The following is a 15260-nucleotide window of genomic DNA, read 5'->3' as shown; positions in this document are numbered from 1 at the left end:
GGATGAAGGGGTCAGTGTCTTCTTTGTTTCCTGTGTCTCCTCTCTCGCCTTTCTGGGCCACAGTCACATCCGTAGGTCCAGACTTGATCTTTCCCACGGCTCAACTCTTTTCTCTGAGTAAAGCAGCGCTTGAGTCTCTTCTCCGAAAGACGTCAGGCCTAACCTTCCGCTCCAGGACAGCAGGCCCAGGGACCAGAAGGAGAGAATTGTCATGTCCTACATGTGTGTTTGCGTGTGTGTGTGTGTGTGTGTGAGCACGGAGAGATCTTGAACCAAAGCAAAGCACTCCGAAAACAAATTTTAAATGTTTTCTCCTACTGGAAAAGGGATTCCCTAAACATTCAGATCTTTTCTCGATCGGGTTTTCTGCCATTTTGTGGGATGAGGAAGGAAAGATGGAAGGAAGGAAAGGGCCCTAGGATCGCCCTTGGGTCGGGTAGCTTGAATCACTGCGGACAGGCTCCGGAGAAGCCATCCCAACGGCAGGCCACGCAGCCCGGCGGCCCTCCTCCCAGCGGCCGCTGCCCCCCTTGGCTAATCATCTTCATTAGGGGCGTCATCGCCGACCTAATGAAAGCAAACTGTGTGGAAATCGCCGGTAAACAGGTCTGTGCTGTAATTAATTCAGTGTCTCTTTTAATCAAACTGGAAAAGAATCGGGCCGCGGCTTGTGGAGCCGTGACATCACCCCCAAAATCGGCCGGAGCCAATCAGCGTCATCACTCCGGGGACACGTGGGTGAGTCCCCTTTAAAAAAAAAAAAACACAACACAACGAAAAAAAAAAGAGCGAGAGGGAGAGAGAAACAACAACAAAAAGCCAGCCCCAAAGTAAAAGTGACACAAGTTCTATTTTTTTTTTTTGAACGGAGGGGGGGCGGAGGCGAAGGTGCGCGCGGGGCGCAGGTGAGCGCCAAGGAGGCGGCGGCGCGGGCGGGCGGGCGGGCGCTGTCCGCGGTGCTGACGGGCCCGGCGGGGCCGAGCGCAGCGCGGCTCCCGGCCAGGTGGAGCGGCGGGCCCGGGCGCTGTCCGCGGTGCTGGGGCCTGCAGGTGCGCCCCGCGCTGCCCGCCGTCGCGCGGCCCGGCCGACCTGCCCTCGGCTCCCGTCTGCCTGGAGAAGCGTGCGGTCTGGATTTTGCTTTTTGAAAGGACGATCTCGATTCAGATTCCGTCAGCCTCGCATCTCTTCTGTGTCAGAGGGGCCCTCGGGCCGTTCTTCTACCCTTTGGCTCTCCCCAACTTGGCGCGCCCTCCTCCCATTCCTCCTTGACACTCCCACCGCCCGCCCCCCCTCGGCTCGGCGGCTCGGCGCGGTGCTGCGGGAGACGCGTTGAGCCCTTTTGGATGTAATGCGCAGAGGAGGTTGGCCCAGAGCTCCCGGGCTCCCCCAAGGCTGAACTCCGTCCAAGGTGCCCACAGGCTCCCTGCCCGCCTTCCCCATGCCAGCCCGCAGCTAGGGGCAGGGGCAGAGGCGGCTGGGGTTGGGGGTGGGTGGGGAGCTTTTGGGGCGGCCAGGTCGCGGCTTGGCTATGGAAGGCTCCAATGGCTTTGGGATTGACTCCATTCTCTCCCACCGAGCGGGCAGCCCCGCCCTTCCCAAGGGGGACCCCTTGCTTGGGGACTGCCGGTCACCCCTGGAGCTAAGTCCACGCTCAGAGAGCAGCAGCGACTGCTCTTCGCCAGCCTCACCCGGAAGAGACTGTCTGGAGACCAGTACCTCGCGGCCTGGTGCGGCATCTGGCCCAGGTTTGGACTCCCACCTGCAGCCGGGGCAGCTTTCAGCCCCAGCCCAGTCGCGAACCGTCACCTCCTCCTTTCTGATCAGGGACATCCTTGCTGACTGCAGACCTCTCGCGGCCTGTGCACCCTACTCTAGCAGTGGGCAGCCTGCAGCTCCAGAGCCTGGGGGCCGTCTTGCGGCCAAGGCCGGGGAGGACTTTCGCGACAAGCTGGACAAAAGTGTCAGCAGCGCTTCATCGGACTCTGAGTACAAAGGTAAGAAAACGCGGCGAAAGGGGCAGGGGGTTCTAAAAGGTGACGTTTAAAATGTGGGAGCACAGTCTTGGAGACGGGAACAGAGTCGTCTCCCAGCCTCCCAGGCCCAGGCTGAGAGCTCTAGACTTCTCCGCCAGCCCCAAGGTCGGGCCCTGGAGCAACAGAGAGTTCAACGTGTGTGGCCGGAGCAGCTGAGGGGGGAGTGTGTGTAGAGGCCAGCAAGCCTCCCCAGATGGCGAAAGCAAACTTTCTAACTTCTTGGCTGGGACCACAACTCTTCCACTAGCTTTGCGGGGAGGCAGGAGCCTCGACTCTGAGGATCTCTGGGCCCTTGCAGCGGTGCAGAGCCTGGAGGGTGCAGGCTTGTCTGAGTGAAAGCCTGGCAGAAAATTCCTGCCAGAGCCCTTAGCACATTAAGAATTTTCTACCTTTTAATCTGAATTTTCCAACAAGAGGAGAAAGTGGGCCTCCCCACCAGTTGGGCGCAGTGGAGTCTGAGGCCTGTGAACCATGCTAAGGAAGAGGTCGGGGTCTGGCCAGGCGGCTGGCTGGACTGGATTCTGAGGTCCGCTGGAGGGGGAGGGACCCCACACCCACACAGCAGCTCTCTCTGAACTGGGTCTTAAGTGGGGTGAATAGTGATCAAGCTGCTTCAAGACCCAGAGAATCTCGAGTGAAAGGAATCTTTGTGGTGCCTCCTTTTCATTGCATCTTAACTAAGGAGCTGAGATGGTATGAAAAGGAAAGAGGGAAGGAGGAGAAGAAAGAAAAAGAGAAAAGACGGAAGGAAGGAAAGAAAGAAAATGACCCTTAGTGTTGTTTTTTATCTTTAGCCTCCGCCCTGACTTTAGTCGTTTGTTGGGTCCAGGGACACGAAGTTCTTTCCAGGAAGAAGTTAAATGGCAGAGGCAGTGGGTGTCAGAGGGATGAGGGAATGAGTTCTCTTGCCAACCAGCAGAAAACTAGGACCTGGTGGGGACTGCCCCTGGCTTTGTAACTATTACAGTCAATTCCCCGAGCATCTTGAGCATCTTCTTTGGTCCAATACTTTGCTGTAAAGTCAGCATCTTTGCTGCCTGCACTTTCTGTCCTCCTTTTGTGCGAAGATTCACAAAAATTTAGTTAGATCCACTTAATTCTCCCTCCCATCCAAGAATTCCTTTGAGGGTAGACCCAGACTCCCAACTGAAGCCCCTCAGGGCTCTAGTCTACAAGTCATTTCTGTCTTCTTCCCCCTGTAAAAATGGCTAGGCCTCCTTCAGCCAGGCTGTGGCCCCACCATTTCTAGAAAGCCCACAGGTTCGGTGTTTAGGAAACTTGGCCCTGGCAGCGTCCCCACCTACCCCAGCTCGTCTGGTTAGAGGGGCAAAGAGAACTCACCTTGGAGAAAGGTGTGTGTGTGTGTGTGTGTGTGTGTGTGTCTACCTAGCTTCCCGATTAGGGTAAAGAGCAATTGGGTCCAGCCCTGCCTGTATAAACAGTTGCCTCCTTTTATGTTTTTGCCCCTAAGCAGAATTTTGAGGCGAGATTCCATTTCGTTTAAGATAATTGGAATATCAATTTTCTTCTCCTGTCCCTGATGATATCTGAGGAGGGAGATGACGAGAGAGCCAAGAGCCGGCTGTCTATGTATCACTTAAACAGGTTTGCAGCTGAGGACACTGTAGAAAGTTCCAGCCAGCCTTAGGCACTGGCGCTGGCTTTTACCCTTAACAAAACTGTCTGAAGGGAAGTGTGTGTGTGTGTGTGTGTGTGTGTGTAAAGCCATGCCTAGAACATTTCTCAAACAGAGGTGACTTTTGCGAAGTCTGAGTTAGAAGCTAGTTTGAGAGACAGAAACAAGAGCCAGCCCTTAGGTGCATTTAAGCCAGTCCAGTCTGTCCTGAGTCATTTCATCCTTGGAGTCAGGGGTGGGGGACAGGCTAGTCTCGGCACAAGTTTCTGGTGCGAAAGGTTTCTTAAGCAGTATTTACTGAAGTTGGAACCGGGCTTTGGAAGTAAGGCGGGTATCAGCACACACTGGCCGGAGCTCAGGTGTTTGGAGAAACCAATCCAGGGCTTCACTCCTCCTAAAAAGGGTCCCTGGCCCTCAGGCTCTCAAGGATGGGATACAGTTCTGAGGCCAAAGTCTGAGAAACGGTCACAGGTCAACAGACTGACCTGGGAGAGTCCCAAAGGCTCTGGCAGAGCCCGAAACGGACTGAAGTTTTAAAAAGAGAAGGAGCTGTCCATTCCACCAGAATGAGGGCCCTTCATGAGTCGTGCAGGTGATTAGGGGGTAGAGTAAGATTTTCTACAGTATCAGGTGTGAAGTCTGAAGGATGAGTGTTAGGCTTTCTAGGGAGAACAGTCATCTTTTTCCCTGCGGGCTCTGAAGCCCCCAGCATCGCCGGTCTGGGGCAGACTTGCCGGGGCCCTGGGCTCCTTCCCTGCCGAGAAGCACAGCCTTTCCGGCTGAAAAGCCCCTCTCCCCAGTGGCTCAATTAACCGGATTATTGTTTCATACAGAGAGAAATCACCTCGCATTCTGTTGAACCCTGTCATGGCAAATGCCAAGCACAATGAAACTCAGCATAAAAAAAAAAGAAAGAAAAGAAAAAAAGAAAGAAAGAAAACAGGGGGTAGGACGGGCGGGAGCCCCACGCTAGAGGGTTGTTTTGGGAGAAGTGGGCCCTTCGGTTCCAATCTCCCCGTGAAGAAGGAGATGGGAATGCCGGGCTCGTTCGATTCGATGTGTGTTTTCTGTTGTCAACTCCAACGAAAGTAGAGGAAAACGGACTAATCTAGCGGTGTCCGGTCTGCGCTGGAGCTCAGGACGGGGAACACAGGGCCGTTTGCCCGGTCGAGGGCGGATGCGCGGGTGGGGCGGGAACACGGCGGCGACCTCTGTGCCGCGCGGCCCTTGGCGCCCGCGGGAGACGGGTCTTCCTCCCGGCGCCCGGCGCTCCCGGCCGCCCTCACCCGCTTCCACCCGCGTGGTTCGGAAGTGGCCTAGACTCCCGTCTCTAAAGAGCCTGGCCGAGCCCCGGCCAGTGAGGCTGGGGCACACTCGTCTGCTCCTTGGGAGCGTAGGGTGCTGGGAGCAAACAGGGTTTCGTTTCTTTCTCCGCGCCCCGGCGCGGCGCCCGCCCGCCCGAAAGCGGCCCGGGGCTGGGGAACGAGGCGGAGGAGGACGGCTGGGTCGCTTCGGGCGCGGCCCGCGGCTCCGGCCCGTTCGCTCCGATGCTCACGTTCACACCCGCCTTCGCACCCTTCCTCGCGGCCCGGGGCTGCGGCTCCGATGGCCGTGCCGCGGCGTCCCCGCGGGCCCCGGGGCTGCGGGGACCCCGAGGTTTGCGCCCTGCCGAGGGGCCGAGCCCTGACGTGCCCCCTGTGTCTCCGCAGTGAAGGAGGAGGGCGACCGCGAGATCTCTAGCTCCAGGGACAGCCCCCCGGTGCGCCTGAAAAAGCCGCGCAAAGCCCGCACCGCCTTCACCGACCATCAGCTGGCGCAGCTGGAGCGCAGCTTCGAGCGGCAGAAATACCTGAGCGTGCAAGACCGCATGGAGCTGGCCGCCTCGCTCAACCTCACCGACACGCAGGTCAAGACCTGGTACCAGAACCGCAGGTGAGGCTTCGCTGCGGGGTGGGGGCGGAGCCTAGGGGGCCCACCCCGTTCTGCAAAGGTAGGGAAACTGAGGCACCGAGGCTCTGAGAAAAGACCTTGCCCTAAGTCCCACAGTGAGAGACAGAAAGGACGCTAGACTGGGATCCAGGACAGGTGAACCTGCAGACAGAACTCCAGCCCTGCTCCACCCCAGTCCAAGGAAGTCCCCAAGGACAGCCCTTGGCCAGGCTCTGGGCTCATCAGATGGAAGGCCCCAGCCCTTAGCGAAGAGGCAGCTCCAGTCTCCGGAAGGCGGAGGGGTCCCTGAGGTGGCTGTAGCAGGGGTCAGCTTGTATCTCGGAGCATTTCCTCTTTGGGCCTCTTAGCGTTTACAGCCAGGAAGGGGCTCTCTGCCCCACCCCAGCTCCTCTGGGACGGAGACACTGGTATTAAGACACTGGTCTTGAACCTGCTCTTTCATCGCCTTCCTGGACAGCCACAGGTTTTAAATGCATAGGAACACTGCTCGTGCACAGACGCGACAGTCTACGCGGTGACACACACTCTACACGCTTAGCAGAGGCAGCAATGGTGCCTTCATAAACAAGCCTCGGAACACACAGCCCCATTAATAATAAATACCGATTACTGCTCCGGGCATCAATAATTAAGGCTCATTGCAGTAATTACACAATTATGACGATGGTGAATTATTCAGGGGTGGGGGGAAACAGGGCTAGCGCGACTGAGTCCACCTCAGCTTCAGTGGAACCCGGGCAGGCATACCCAACCACTCCAGGCTTGACTGCCTCCGTCTGCCTCGCCCTGGGCCTCTCAGCTTTGGGGCCAGAGGGTCTTAGGGCTAGCTGGCCCCAGGTCTCAAGCCTGGGGGTCTGAGGGTAGGCAGAGCCGGGAGAGAGAGAGTGTGTGCATTCCTCCAGAGAAATCTTCCCTTGGAGTCCCAGCCTGCCTGCTTGAAGTCCAGGCCTCTGGGGCTCCACGGGGTGGAGGCAAGAAAGAGGGGCCCCGGACATGGCAGCTCGCCACCCTGTCTGACGCTCCGCTTTCATTAGGCCTTCTCAGGAGAAGCATATCCAGAGGGCGCCCCAAGATTTGAGTTTGTAAGTGAACTTGGGAGCTAGACAATCTGGCTTGGAGCAGGGGCTCTGCCTGCCTCTTTGCAGACTATAATGAAAACTGGTTCACACCTCAAGCTTTTAATCTGTAAAATGGGGACAAAGGCATGGAAAGCCAGTGGACGGGGGAGTGATGCATGACGCATTTGACCTGGGCGCTCCATTATTTATTAACAATCAGCATGTTCTCCGTTGGCTGTCCTGCGGCTCTCTGTGCCAGTCACGAGGAAGGGGCAAGGGTTGTGAGTGTCCTAATCCTGACCCCTTCGTCGGTCTTTATTCTGATTCCTAGGACCAAATGGAAGCGACAGACCGCCGTGGGGCTGGAGCTGCTAGCGGAGGCAGGCAATTACTCTGCGCTCCAGAGAATGTTCCCGTCGCCTTATTTCTACCCGCAGAGCCTCGTTTCCAACCTGGACCCGGGCGCAGCTCTCTATCTGTACCGCGGCCCCAGCGCGCCGCCACCCGCCCTCCAGAGACCTCTGGTGCCCCGCATCCTTATCCACGGACTCCAGGGCGCCAGCGAGCCGCCCCCGCCGCTGCCCCCGCTGCCCGGCGTCCTCCCGCGCGCCGCGCAGCCTCGGTGAGGCGCCCGCTTGCCCCCAGCCCAGGCTGGGCGCGGATCCCTCCCTTCGCCCCGGGGCGGGGATGCCGGGCTCACCGCCGCTGCCCAGTGTCCCCGACGGGGGGATAAATCCACTGAGGCTACCCCTCCCTGCGTCCTCTCTCCTGGCTACTCCACCCGGGAGAACTTACACCCGCCGGATGTACATAAGCGCCCCTGCCCGCCTCCCACCCACCTCCGGGTCCCCTGTCCCCTCGGGAGCAGGTCGGGGACGCCGGTGCCCAGCCCCGGGCCCACCTTTCTTCCCGCACCTCGGCGGGACAGGGCTGGTGGGAGCTTCCCACCCATTTCATTTCCTTTCCTCTCCCTGAGCCCCGGGCTAGCGACGGACCTGTACATACAGTGTGCAAAGTGTATATGAAGTTATTTATTCGTGACCCCTGAGCCCGTGACCGTGTCCGTGAATCAATTGAGAGTCTGTGGCCTGTGGCCTCCCCGTCCCAGGTGGGGCAGGGGGGACCGAGAGGGCTTGTCCACGCATCCTGGCCCCCATCCTCGCCCCCTCCACCCAGATTCTGGGGCAGCCAGGCCTCTTGGGTTCTCTCTCTCTCTCTCTTTTTTTTTTTAATGTGGAAATAAACTTCTTACAAATGCCAGGCGCCTGTCCGCGCTACCGTCCGTTGATTCCCGCTCAGGCCCTTTCCCATCCCTTCCTTCGTAAAAACTTCTCTCAAACTACAATTCCTTTCAATCGCAAGAAGTTGGTCTCCCTCTTGCCCTTCTCCTGGGTTCCTGGGTGCAGGAGACCCCGGCTGGACTCCCGGGGGTCTCCGAGTTTTCACACAGAGACGAGCCCGTGGCGGCTCTCGGCCTCCCCGTCTGATTCGTCCCTCTTCCACACCATCCTGGGGCCTTGGACGGGGCCAGCGCCGGCCTCCCTCTGCTGCGTGCCTGGCCGCGAAGCACTCGCTGAGCCGACTCATCTGGCTCAGGCCAGGGCCGGCAGCTGGTGACCGGCCCTGCGGGCGCGGGGCAGACAGATGGACTCCGAGGCGGCTCCTCGTTGCCCCATTCTCCTCAGCCCGGCGCCCTCCGCTCTGGCTACTCGCAGCTCCTAGTCTCAAATGCCTGGTAGGACCCCATGGGCCTTCGCGAGCTTGACGCCATGTCGGGCAACCCTTTGCTCGGTCTCCATCCTTCCCCATCCCCCTGCCCTGGGAGGAAGTGGGAGGGGGTGAGGGGTGAGATCGCGCCACCCGCCTCTGGCTCAGAGATCTCAGGGGAGTCAGACTCCAGATCACGTTCGAAGGGCCAAGGTCATCTCCCGACACCCGTCTGTCTCCCGGAATATGGGCGCAGGTGCGCCTCCTCCCCCACACCACCTGCAGCACACTGACCTGCAAGAGGGAAGAAAGGCCGGGGAGTTTGGATGCTGGCAAGCCAAACACTCTCCCAGCGTTTCTGGCCCAACTGTTCTGGGAGAGAAGCGAGCGGTGGAGGGAGGGGCGCGTTCAGAAAGCACCCGCTTCCCCTCTAGCCACAGCCAGTTCGGCTACTGTTTCCTCCCCAACCCCCCAGCATCCTCACACCCGGGCTTTTCTTTTTCTGGGATGGTGGGGTATTATTCTAATTTTGCAAAATGCACAGCAGCTAATTAAGTCAAGGAGCCCCTCGGCTTTCAAGTTCTTTTGCATGTGAATGCGAGTTGGTAAATCCCTCGATCTGGCTGTGGTGGGGTGTGAGGGGGGACTGTCCCCAACTCAGGGTTAATGAAGTGGGAAAGGAGTCTCTCATAGCCTCCTGCAAACAAAACCCCCCAAGCAACAAACCCTGCCCAAATCCTACACGGATTGACTTAAACCCAGGGGATAAGTGCTTTAAATTAATCTCATTGAATAAGAATGAGACCAAACAAAACTCTTTAAAATCATATTAAAAATCTATCAAAGGACAACTTGCGGTGGTGTGCTTTTCATTTTGTGAGCGTGGAGGAGGCAGGCTAGAGCAGCCACCCTCACATTTACACAGTGCAGTGTAAACCGCAGACACATTCTGACTATGTAATTGTCCTTGTACCGCAGAGGCGATTTCATATCTTACATTAATGAAGAACAAGGCTTCCCTACAAGTTTATAATTACAATATTTTAAATTGTCCTGCATATCCCATCTGTAATAATAACTTCACAACCTCAGCAGTGAGGTGGGCTCGCACTTCCCACCAGTTTAGAAGGCTAAATTGGTGTCTCTGTTCCTAACCCTGGGACTGGGTGCCCTCACTTAAAACGGAAAAAAAGGACCATGAGACCCCCATTGGACCGAACAATAAGCAGGCCCTGGAGGGCACTCTCCCTTCTAAATCTGGACTACAAAGAGCAGAACAACAAAGTTGCCTCCAGCTGCAAAGCTTCTGGAACCTGGGCTGCTTCTTTTTCAGGAGTGTGGGGGGGGGGGGCACTTACGGTCCAGCAGACTAAGAAAGTTTGATAGTCACAGGCAAATGGGGAAGGCCTGGCAATCACTGCTCAATTAGGGAACCGTGTCACTGGCTTGAGGGTCCCACATCTGGGAGTGAAGATTATGTGGACCAAACTACAAGCAGCTTAGCATCACGGGCATCAAAAGGCCCACTCTCCTCTTCCCTCTTGGGCCAGGGAGGAGAGAAATCAGAGCAGCCCCGATTTCCAATTAGAACTGTTGTCAGTTGCGCTATGCTTGGCTCTGGCTTCTGCGGGAGTGGAGGATCCCCATGATGTCCCACTGCAGAGAGCGGCTCACCAAGAGCTCCCGCCCTCCAGTAGTGGCTCCTCACCAGACAGCAGCTGAGGAGGGCTTTAGGACGCTAAACAAGCCTGCTACAGCCGCCATCTGAATCTTCTGAGACTTTAATATGGCAACCAGGCTGGTGTCAGAGAAACGCTAAGTCTGGGACTGCAGAAAAAGTTCTGATTGAAACGACACAGAATCAGACTAACACGGGGCTAACACTGTGTCCAACTGATCCCTGGGACGCACAACCGAGGAAGATCCGTGAGCTTCATTTTAAGGTTGTTTACATTTAGAGAACATTAACCCTTACTCTGCTCAGTCTGTGTCCTTACTGACTGGGTACCATGTTCATAAGCAGCAGGCCCACCCAGCGTCTCTGACAGGATGCCCTTGCTAAGTTAGAAAACTACATGTGCACATTTCAAGTTTAGGGTGAGAGTCATTGTTACTTCAGTAATGTCCCAGCACACCTCACAGTGCTGCAGCTGAGGTGTTAAGGGCCGTTTGTTGGGAGGCAGATGCAGGTTTTCAGGTGGCCATCCCTGACTACAGTATTTAAACCTGTTTCCACACAGCTGGCTGAATCTTGATAGTCTGATCCCTCATTTCCCATCAGAAGCACGTGAGTCATTACAAATCCAAAGAAAGGTGGCTGATTTGTCCAGTCAGTTCAACACCTGCTGCAGCTTCAAATTACCCTTACAAATCTCACCAGACTGCTGATGTCGGTGACTGCAGCCCTGGCAAGGCCACGCTTACCATCCACAGGGGTTTTTCCTAGTGTGGGTGTTCACTGACCCTCCCCCTTGCCTAGGGCTTTGGAGGACCTGGGTGGGCTAGGCACACAGTAAGCCAGGGGAAAGCAGGCATAGCGTGGTGTCTGAACACAGCGTGCAGAGCCTTAACCCTTTCTCTCACGAGCCCTCTGCAGTGTCCAAGCCTTAACATTTATTGGGAAATCAATACGCTCTGGGGGTCCTCTTTCAAACTCCCAGAAATACAATGGTGTGTGGGTTCTGGGTCTCGGTCACACACAAAGACCTCAGACCTCGAAGAGAAGACAGGCTTCGATGGCAAAAGGCAGGCTCACTTGGTACTGGTGCCCTTTGATTTCAAAGGCAAATAATAAAAAGGCAACAATAAACCAATTAACCCAGAGACAGTGAGTTGTATGCGGATATGAAAGGGGGGGGGCAATGCACATGACACTGTGCCGTGCTTATAGAAGGAAGCAGCGTTGCTGCCAACACATGGACGTTTTGACCCAAAGTAAAAGCTCTCTTGGCCTTCCTAACAGAACATGTGGACTTAGAAAATAACTAGTCAAGAAATACTTTTTCCTTTTGTACAAGTTCAATTCCAGTTTTAAACATTCCATCCTACAAGACTCATGCAATACACATGTGGCTGCTTCCTCTGGCAAGGTTCCCACACTCCTCAGCCTGAGGCACAGGATGCTTGCTATCCCTGTGGACAATCTCACAAGAGGCCTGGGCAAAGGTGGTGACTGTGTAGCATTGGCCCCTGCCTGCTGCTTTCCTTCAGGTGTCCTTCAACAGGTGAGGTCTGTGTTCCTGTGAGCCTCCATTCAGGGAGAGGTGCCAGTCATTTTTCAGAAGAACAGGACACCAATCTCAAGCCATCTTGGATCCACCCTGATCTGGTCCTGTAGAAATTTAAAACAATCAATAGAAGTTTGCTATGCAGTGGTGAGCCTTCTGGATGTAGAAGCAGCTTCATTCTTTCCACAGCCCAGGCTTGCTGGGTGCCACCTGGAAACTCTGTAGCTTGCCTTGCTTTCTGCCCTTCATGCCATCGGCCTCCAGCCCACTGGAGTATTCTGAGCGCAGGACTTCAGCAAGCACAAGGTGGTGCTTACTCTGGGTCTTCCTCTGAGGGTTGGGCCTGAGGAACAGTAACAGCAGAGGGGAAGACACATTAGTGTTTTTCTTTCTCGTCTGGAAAGAAGCTGACAGCAGCTGGTTGTGAGACCAGGAGGCTGACATTTTTGTATTAGCAGAAGAGCGATCTCTTCAATAGCACTTGTTTTGATATTCTATGCACCAGAAGATTAGATACGGTGCTGACAGATTTTCATAATGGTGGCAAAATATCATGGCATTTTTAAAAAGTGAGGCTTTGTTCTGTGTTGTTTTCATGAGGGGGGAAAAAAAAAAGAAACCTACACTCTTATACTCCGATGGCAAATGAGGTGTATGAGACAGCAGTTTATCCATAGATGATGGGAAAGCCCACAGAACCTGATAATGCAAAGCAGTTAGCTGCAAAGATTTCATGTGCAGGGCTTTTGGGGGTGAACCCTTGAGGGCAGACAGTAGGCACAGCGCCCTGCTAGGCCAGGTATCTATACAGATGCTCCAGCACACTAGAGTGCAGAAGACACACTGATCCCACAAATCCAAGCCCAAGTGTGTTTGAGCACAGCCACTATACAGACCTGGGGCTGGAAGGAGATCATTCCTTGCCCTGATGCACAAGATACCAAAGCCTGACATCAGGTTCAGTACAGAAGCCCAGAAACTTCAGCAAAGGCAGTGGTCTCACACTTTGGGTCAGAAGGGGGAATTTGTAGAAATTCAACCACACAGTGAAGAGTTAGAATGGAACCAGAAGAATAAAACACACCAACTCAGAGGCAATGGCCAAGAAGTCCGTACTGGCTTCCTGGCAAGTCCTTCAGCACCATGCGATAGCAACCCAGGCAAACTCAATGTAAGAAGCTCAAGAAAGGCCACTGGCTGCTCCCTGACTTGACAGTGTGTTCTGTGCTGTGGTAGTCAGAAACTGCAGTCAAAATAAACAGTCCTTTAAAGTCCAAGAATTAGACACAGGCAGCACTGTGCTCTTAGCCTGATTAGGAAGGATTGAAAACCCCGTTATAATAAAGGTGAAGCCATTTATAATCCTATCCAGAGCATAAGGCTGCAATTATAAGAACCTGTTCTTCCTTGCAACAGAGGAAAAAGACTTGAGGAAAAGATGTATTAGCAAGGATATTTAGAGCTTTATTTATTCAGGAAATGTGCCGAGGCAGACCTCAAGACCACTAGCATCACACATCCCTGCATCCATGTTCTCCTCATTTTACAGGTAAGCACCATGGACCGGAGGAGGGTGAGAACTTGCTAAACCCATGTACCTGGCAGAGGCAGGTGTAAAGTGCTAGCCAGCCAGAAGCTGCTGTGGGGATCATGCTGAGGCTTGGAGACTGAAAACTGTCACCAGGTCTGCTTGAGGTGAAGGCAGGGTTCTACTTACTGTCCCCCACCTCCTAAAGAGTAACGATGCTCACCCTGAACTTCTACTCATATGGACTGCATGGCTCTGGCTGCCATCTGACCTTCTAGGCCTGCACATCTATAGCCAGGCCCTGTGGTTGTTGGGGAGCACTTGCAGAAAGGCTGCAACTTCCTGTACTTGTAGTTTATTTTTAGTCAACTTACATGACAGAGCGAAAAGGTTCTGACAGGAAGAGATGTTTTTTCATCCCTCTTGTTTGAACTAGGTACTCACAATGTGTATAATTTTAAATATAACAACCTGAGTTTCAAGATATGCAAAATTTCAGTCAAAATACTCTCCTAGAAAAAGTGCTTGCTTCTGCCATTACTGTAGACAATAGTAACCAGACTCTTATCTGGTGACTGCTACTTGAGCTGCCTACAGAGCAAGTGCAGCCTGTGGGAAGTGGCTCAGAGCATCATACCCACGCTTTCAGCTGCCAGTGCAGATAATGCCATAGACAACACACACCACAGGAACTCCTTCCAGGGACCCAGAACATGCCTGTTCTCAGGCAAAGAGCTGGGTGGGGCCATACTGTCAGAGATTGACTCTGGAAAGGATTTGGGGCTGGGAATGGCTCAGGGCAGTGCATGCTTAGCAGGCACAGGTTTTCCTGCTCACCTTCAGGTATCATTGTTACACTTCCTAGCATCTCATGCAAACCCAGAAGCCCACTCATGCAGTAAACAAGCAGGTACCTATACATTCCAACTCAGGCCGTTATTAGGTGGGCAACCCTGCAGGGCCTCACTGCTGTCACAAGAGCCATGCCAACAGAATGCACGGTCTCCCATGGTCAGCTCCCAATTTCCTCCTTTGTTCTTAGGCCCATACCTGTGAAGGTGTGGTACAGATGGGAAGGTGACCCCCTCTAAACCCAAGCATGCATCCGGCATTCATGCCTCCTGACGAGCTGCTGTTGTCCTAGAATCCTGCCAACTTTCTAGCCCTCTAAATACCTGGACCCTCTGACTCAGGCTTTCTGAGCATCCACTGTGGAAATCTTGTGGTTATCAAGCAACAGATCAGTTTATCTAACTGCAGAAAACTCCCTCAGCAGGAATAGGCAGATGCCACTTACATTGCCAGTAAGGCAGTCAACCTAACTAGTACTCACCCCACTGTCCCCAAGATCCCTGAAGGACTGCAGAGTCCTCTCTCAACCTCATTTGCAAACTTGACAGGCAGATGGCCAGGCAAAAAGAATCTAATCAGGGCTTTGCTCATAGCATTCTTTTATAGGATCCATCCATCCATCCATCCATTCATCTATGTTTTTTTGAGACAGGGTTTCTCTGTGTAAGAGAGCCCTGGTTGTCCTGGAACTCACCCCAACTCAAGCAATCCACCTACCACTGCCTCCCAAGTGTTGGGATTAAAGGCATGCACCATTATGCTTTTAATAACATGGTCATGACAGAGGATACATTTTAAATCTATTACTTATCATTATTATTTTTTAAAATAGTTTTAGGGTCATACACAGCAAAACCTTTAGGATTTTAAAACCACTCAAATTTACCTTCTCTTTGATGGTTACTGCTTGAACTCTACCTTGGTTTTATTCTGCCTTAAGGGCATGAATGTAACTTATTTCTAAGAGTCATCCATAATACTCAACACTAAATCCAAACTAACCATGGACTGTGAGTTTGCGAGTGACTTCTGGCTTTTAGTTTCTAAAATGGGCATGGATTCTTTTAATAATGAGGGGGAAACATAGTGTATTTTGTTTACAGGTAACAGTGTTAATTTATCCTATGTCAAACTTCAAATTATTCCGATTTTTCACTTCTGAAAACTTCACTGCTTTCTGGCCTCAGTTTGATTTTTCAAGCTTCTATTGCATTGTAATTAAGATAGCTCAGAGGATCAATTCTTCCTCTCTAACTCTTTCTAATATGG

The 15260-nt window shown here is 53.8% G+C and overlaps 2 protein-coding genes across 5 annotated transcripts in view; one reads left to right on the top strand and one right to left on the bottom strand.

Moving 5' to 3' along the window:
- Nucleotides 1-977: 977 nt before the first annotated feature.
- Barhl1 (BarH like homeobox 1) lies at nt 978-9386 on the top strand. Of its 2 annotated transcripts, XM_060389778.1 has the most exons (4): nt 1560-1745; nt 1825-1994; nt 5379-5601; nt 7009-9386. In XM_060389778.1, exons 3-4 carry the CDS (start codon nt 5537-5539, stop codon nt 7301-7303), a joined length of 360 nt encoding a protein of 119 aa, XP_060245761.1. In that variant the 5' UTR covers nt 1560-1745; nt 1825-1994; nt 5379-5536; the 3' UTR covers nt 7304-9386. The 2 variants fall into 2 exon arrangements, with proteins under 2 accessions (XP_060245760.1, XP_060245761.1); XM_060389777.1 differs by having other exon boundaries at nt 978-1994; nt 7009-9384.
- A 763-nt stretch (nt 9387-10149) lies between these two features.
- Nucleotides 10150-15260, bottom strand: part of Ddx31 (DEAD-box helicase 31) — a 63749-nt gene continuing 58638 nt past the window's right edge. The window contains exons 21-22 of one of the 3 annotated variants that reach the window (XM_060389767.1): nt 11842-11954; nt 10150-11715 (exon numbers count right to left, since the gene is read on the bottom strand). In XM_060389767.1, the coding sequence (XP_060245750.1) occupies nt 11684-11715; nt 11842-11954 (145 nt within the window). In that variant the 3' untranslated portion in view covers nt 10150-11683. Of the gene's footprint in view, nt 11955-15260 lie in introns of all 3 variants that reach the window. The other 2 variants (XM_021641512.2, XR_009593768.1) reach the window with 2 other exon arrangements.

The sequence above is a fragment of the Meriones unguiculatus genome, chromosome 8 (genome assembly GCF_030254825.1).
Source record: "Meriones unguiculatus strain TT.TT164.6M chromosome 8, Bangor_MerUng_6.1, whole genome shotgun sequence".
In the NCBI taxonomy this organism is placed as follows: Eukaryota; Metazoa; Chordata; class Mammalia; order Rodentia; family Muridae; genus Meriones; species Meriones unguiculatus.
This window is presented reverse-complemented; position numbering and strand designations above follow the sequence as displayed.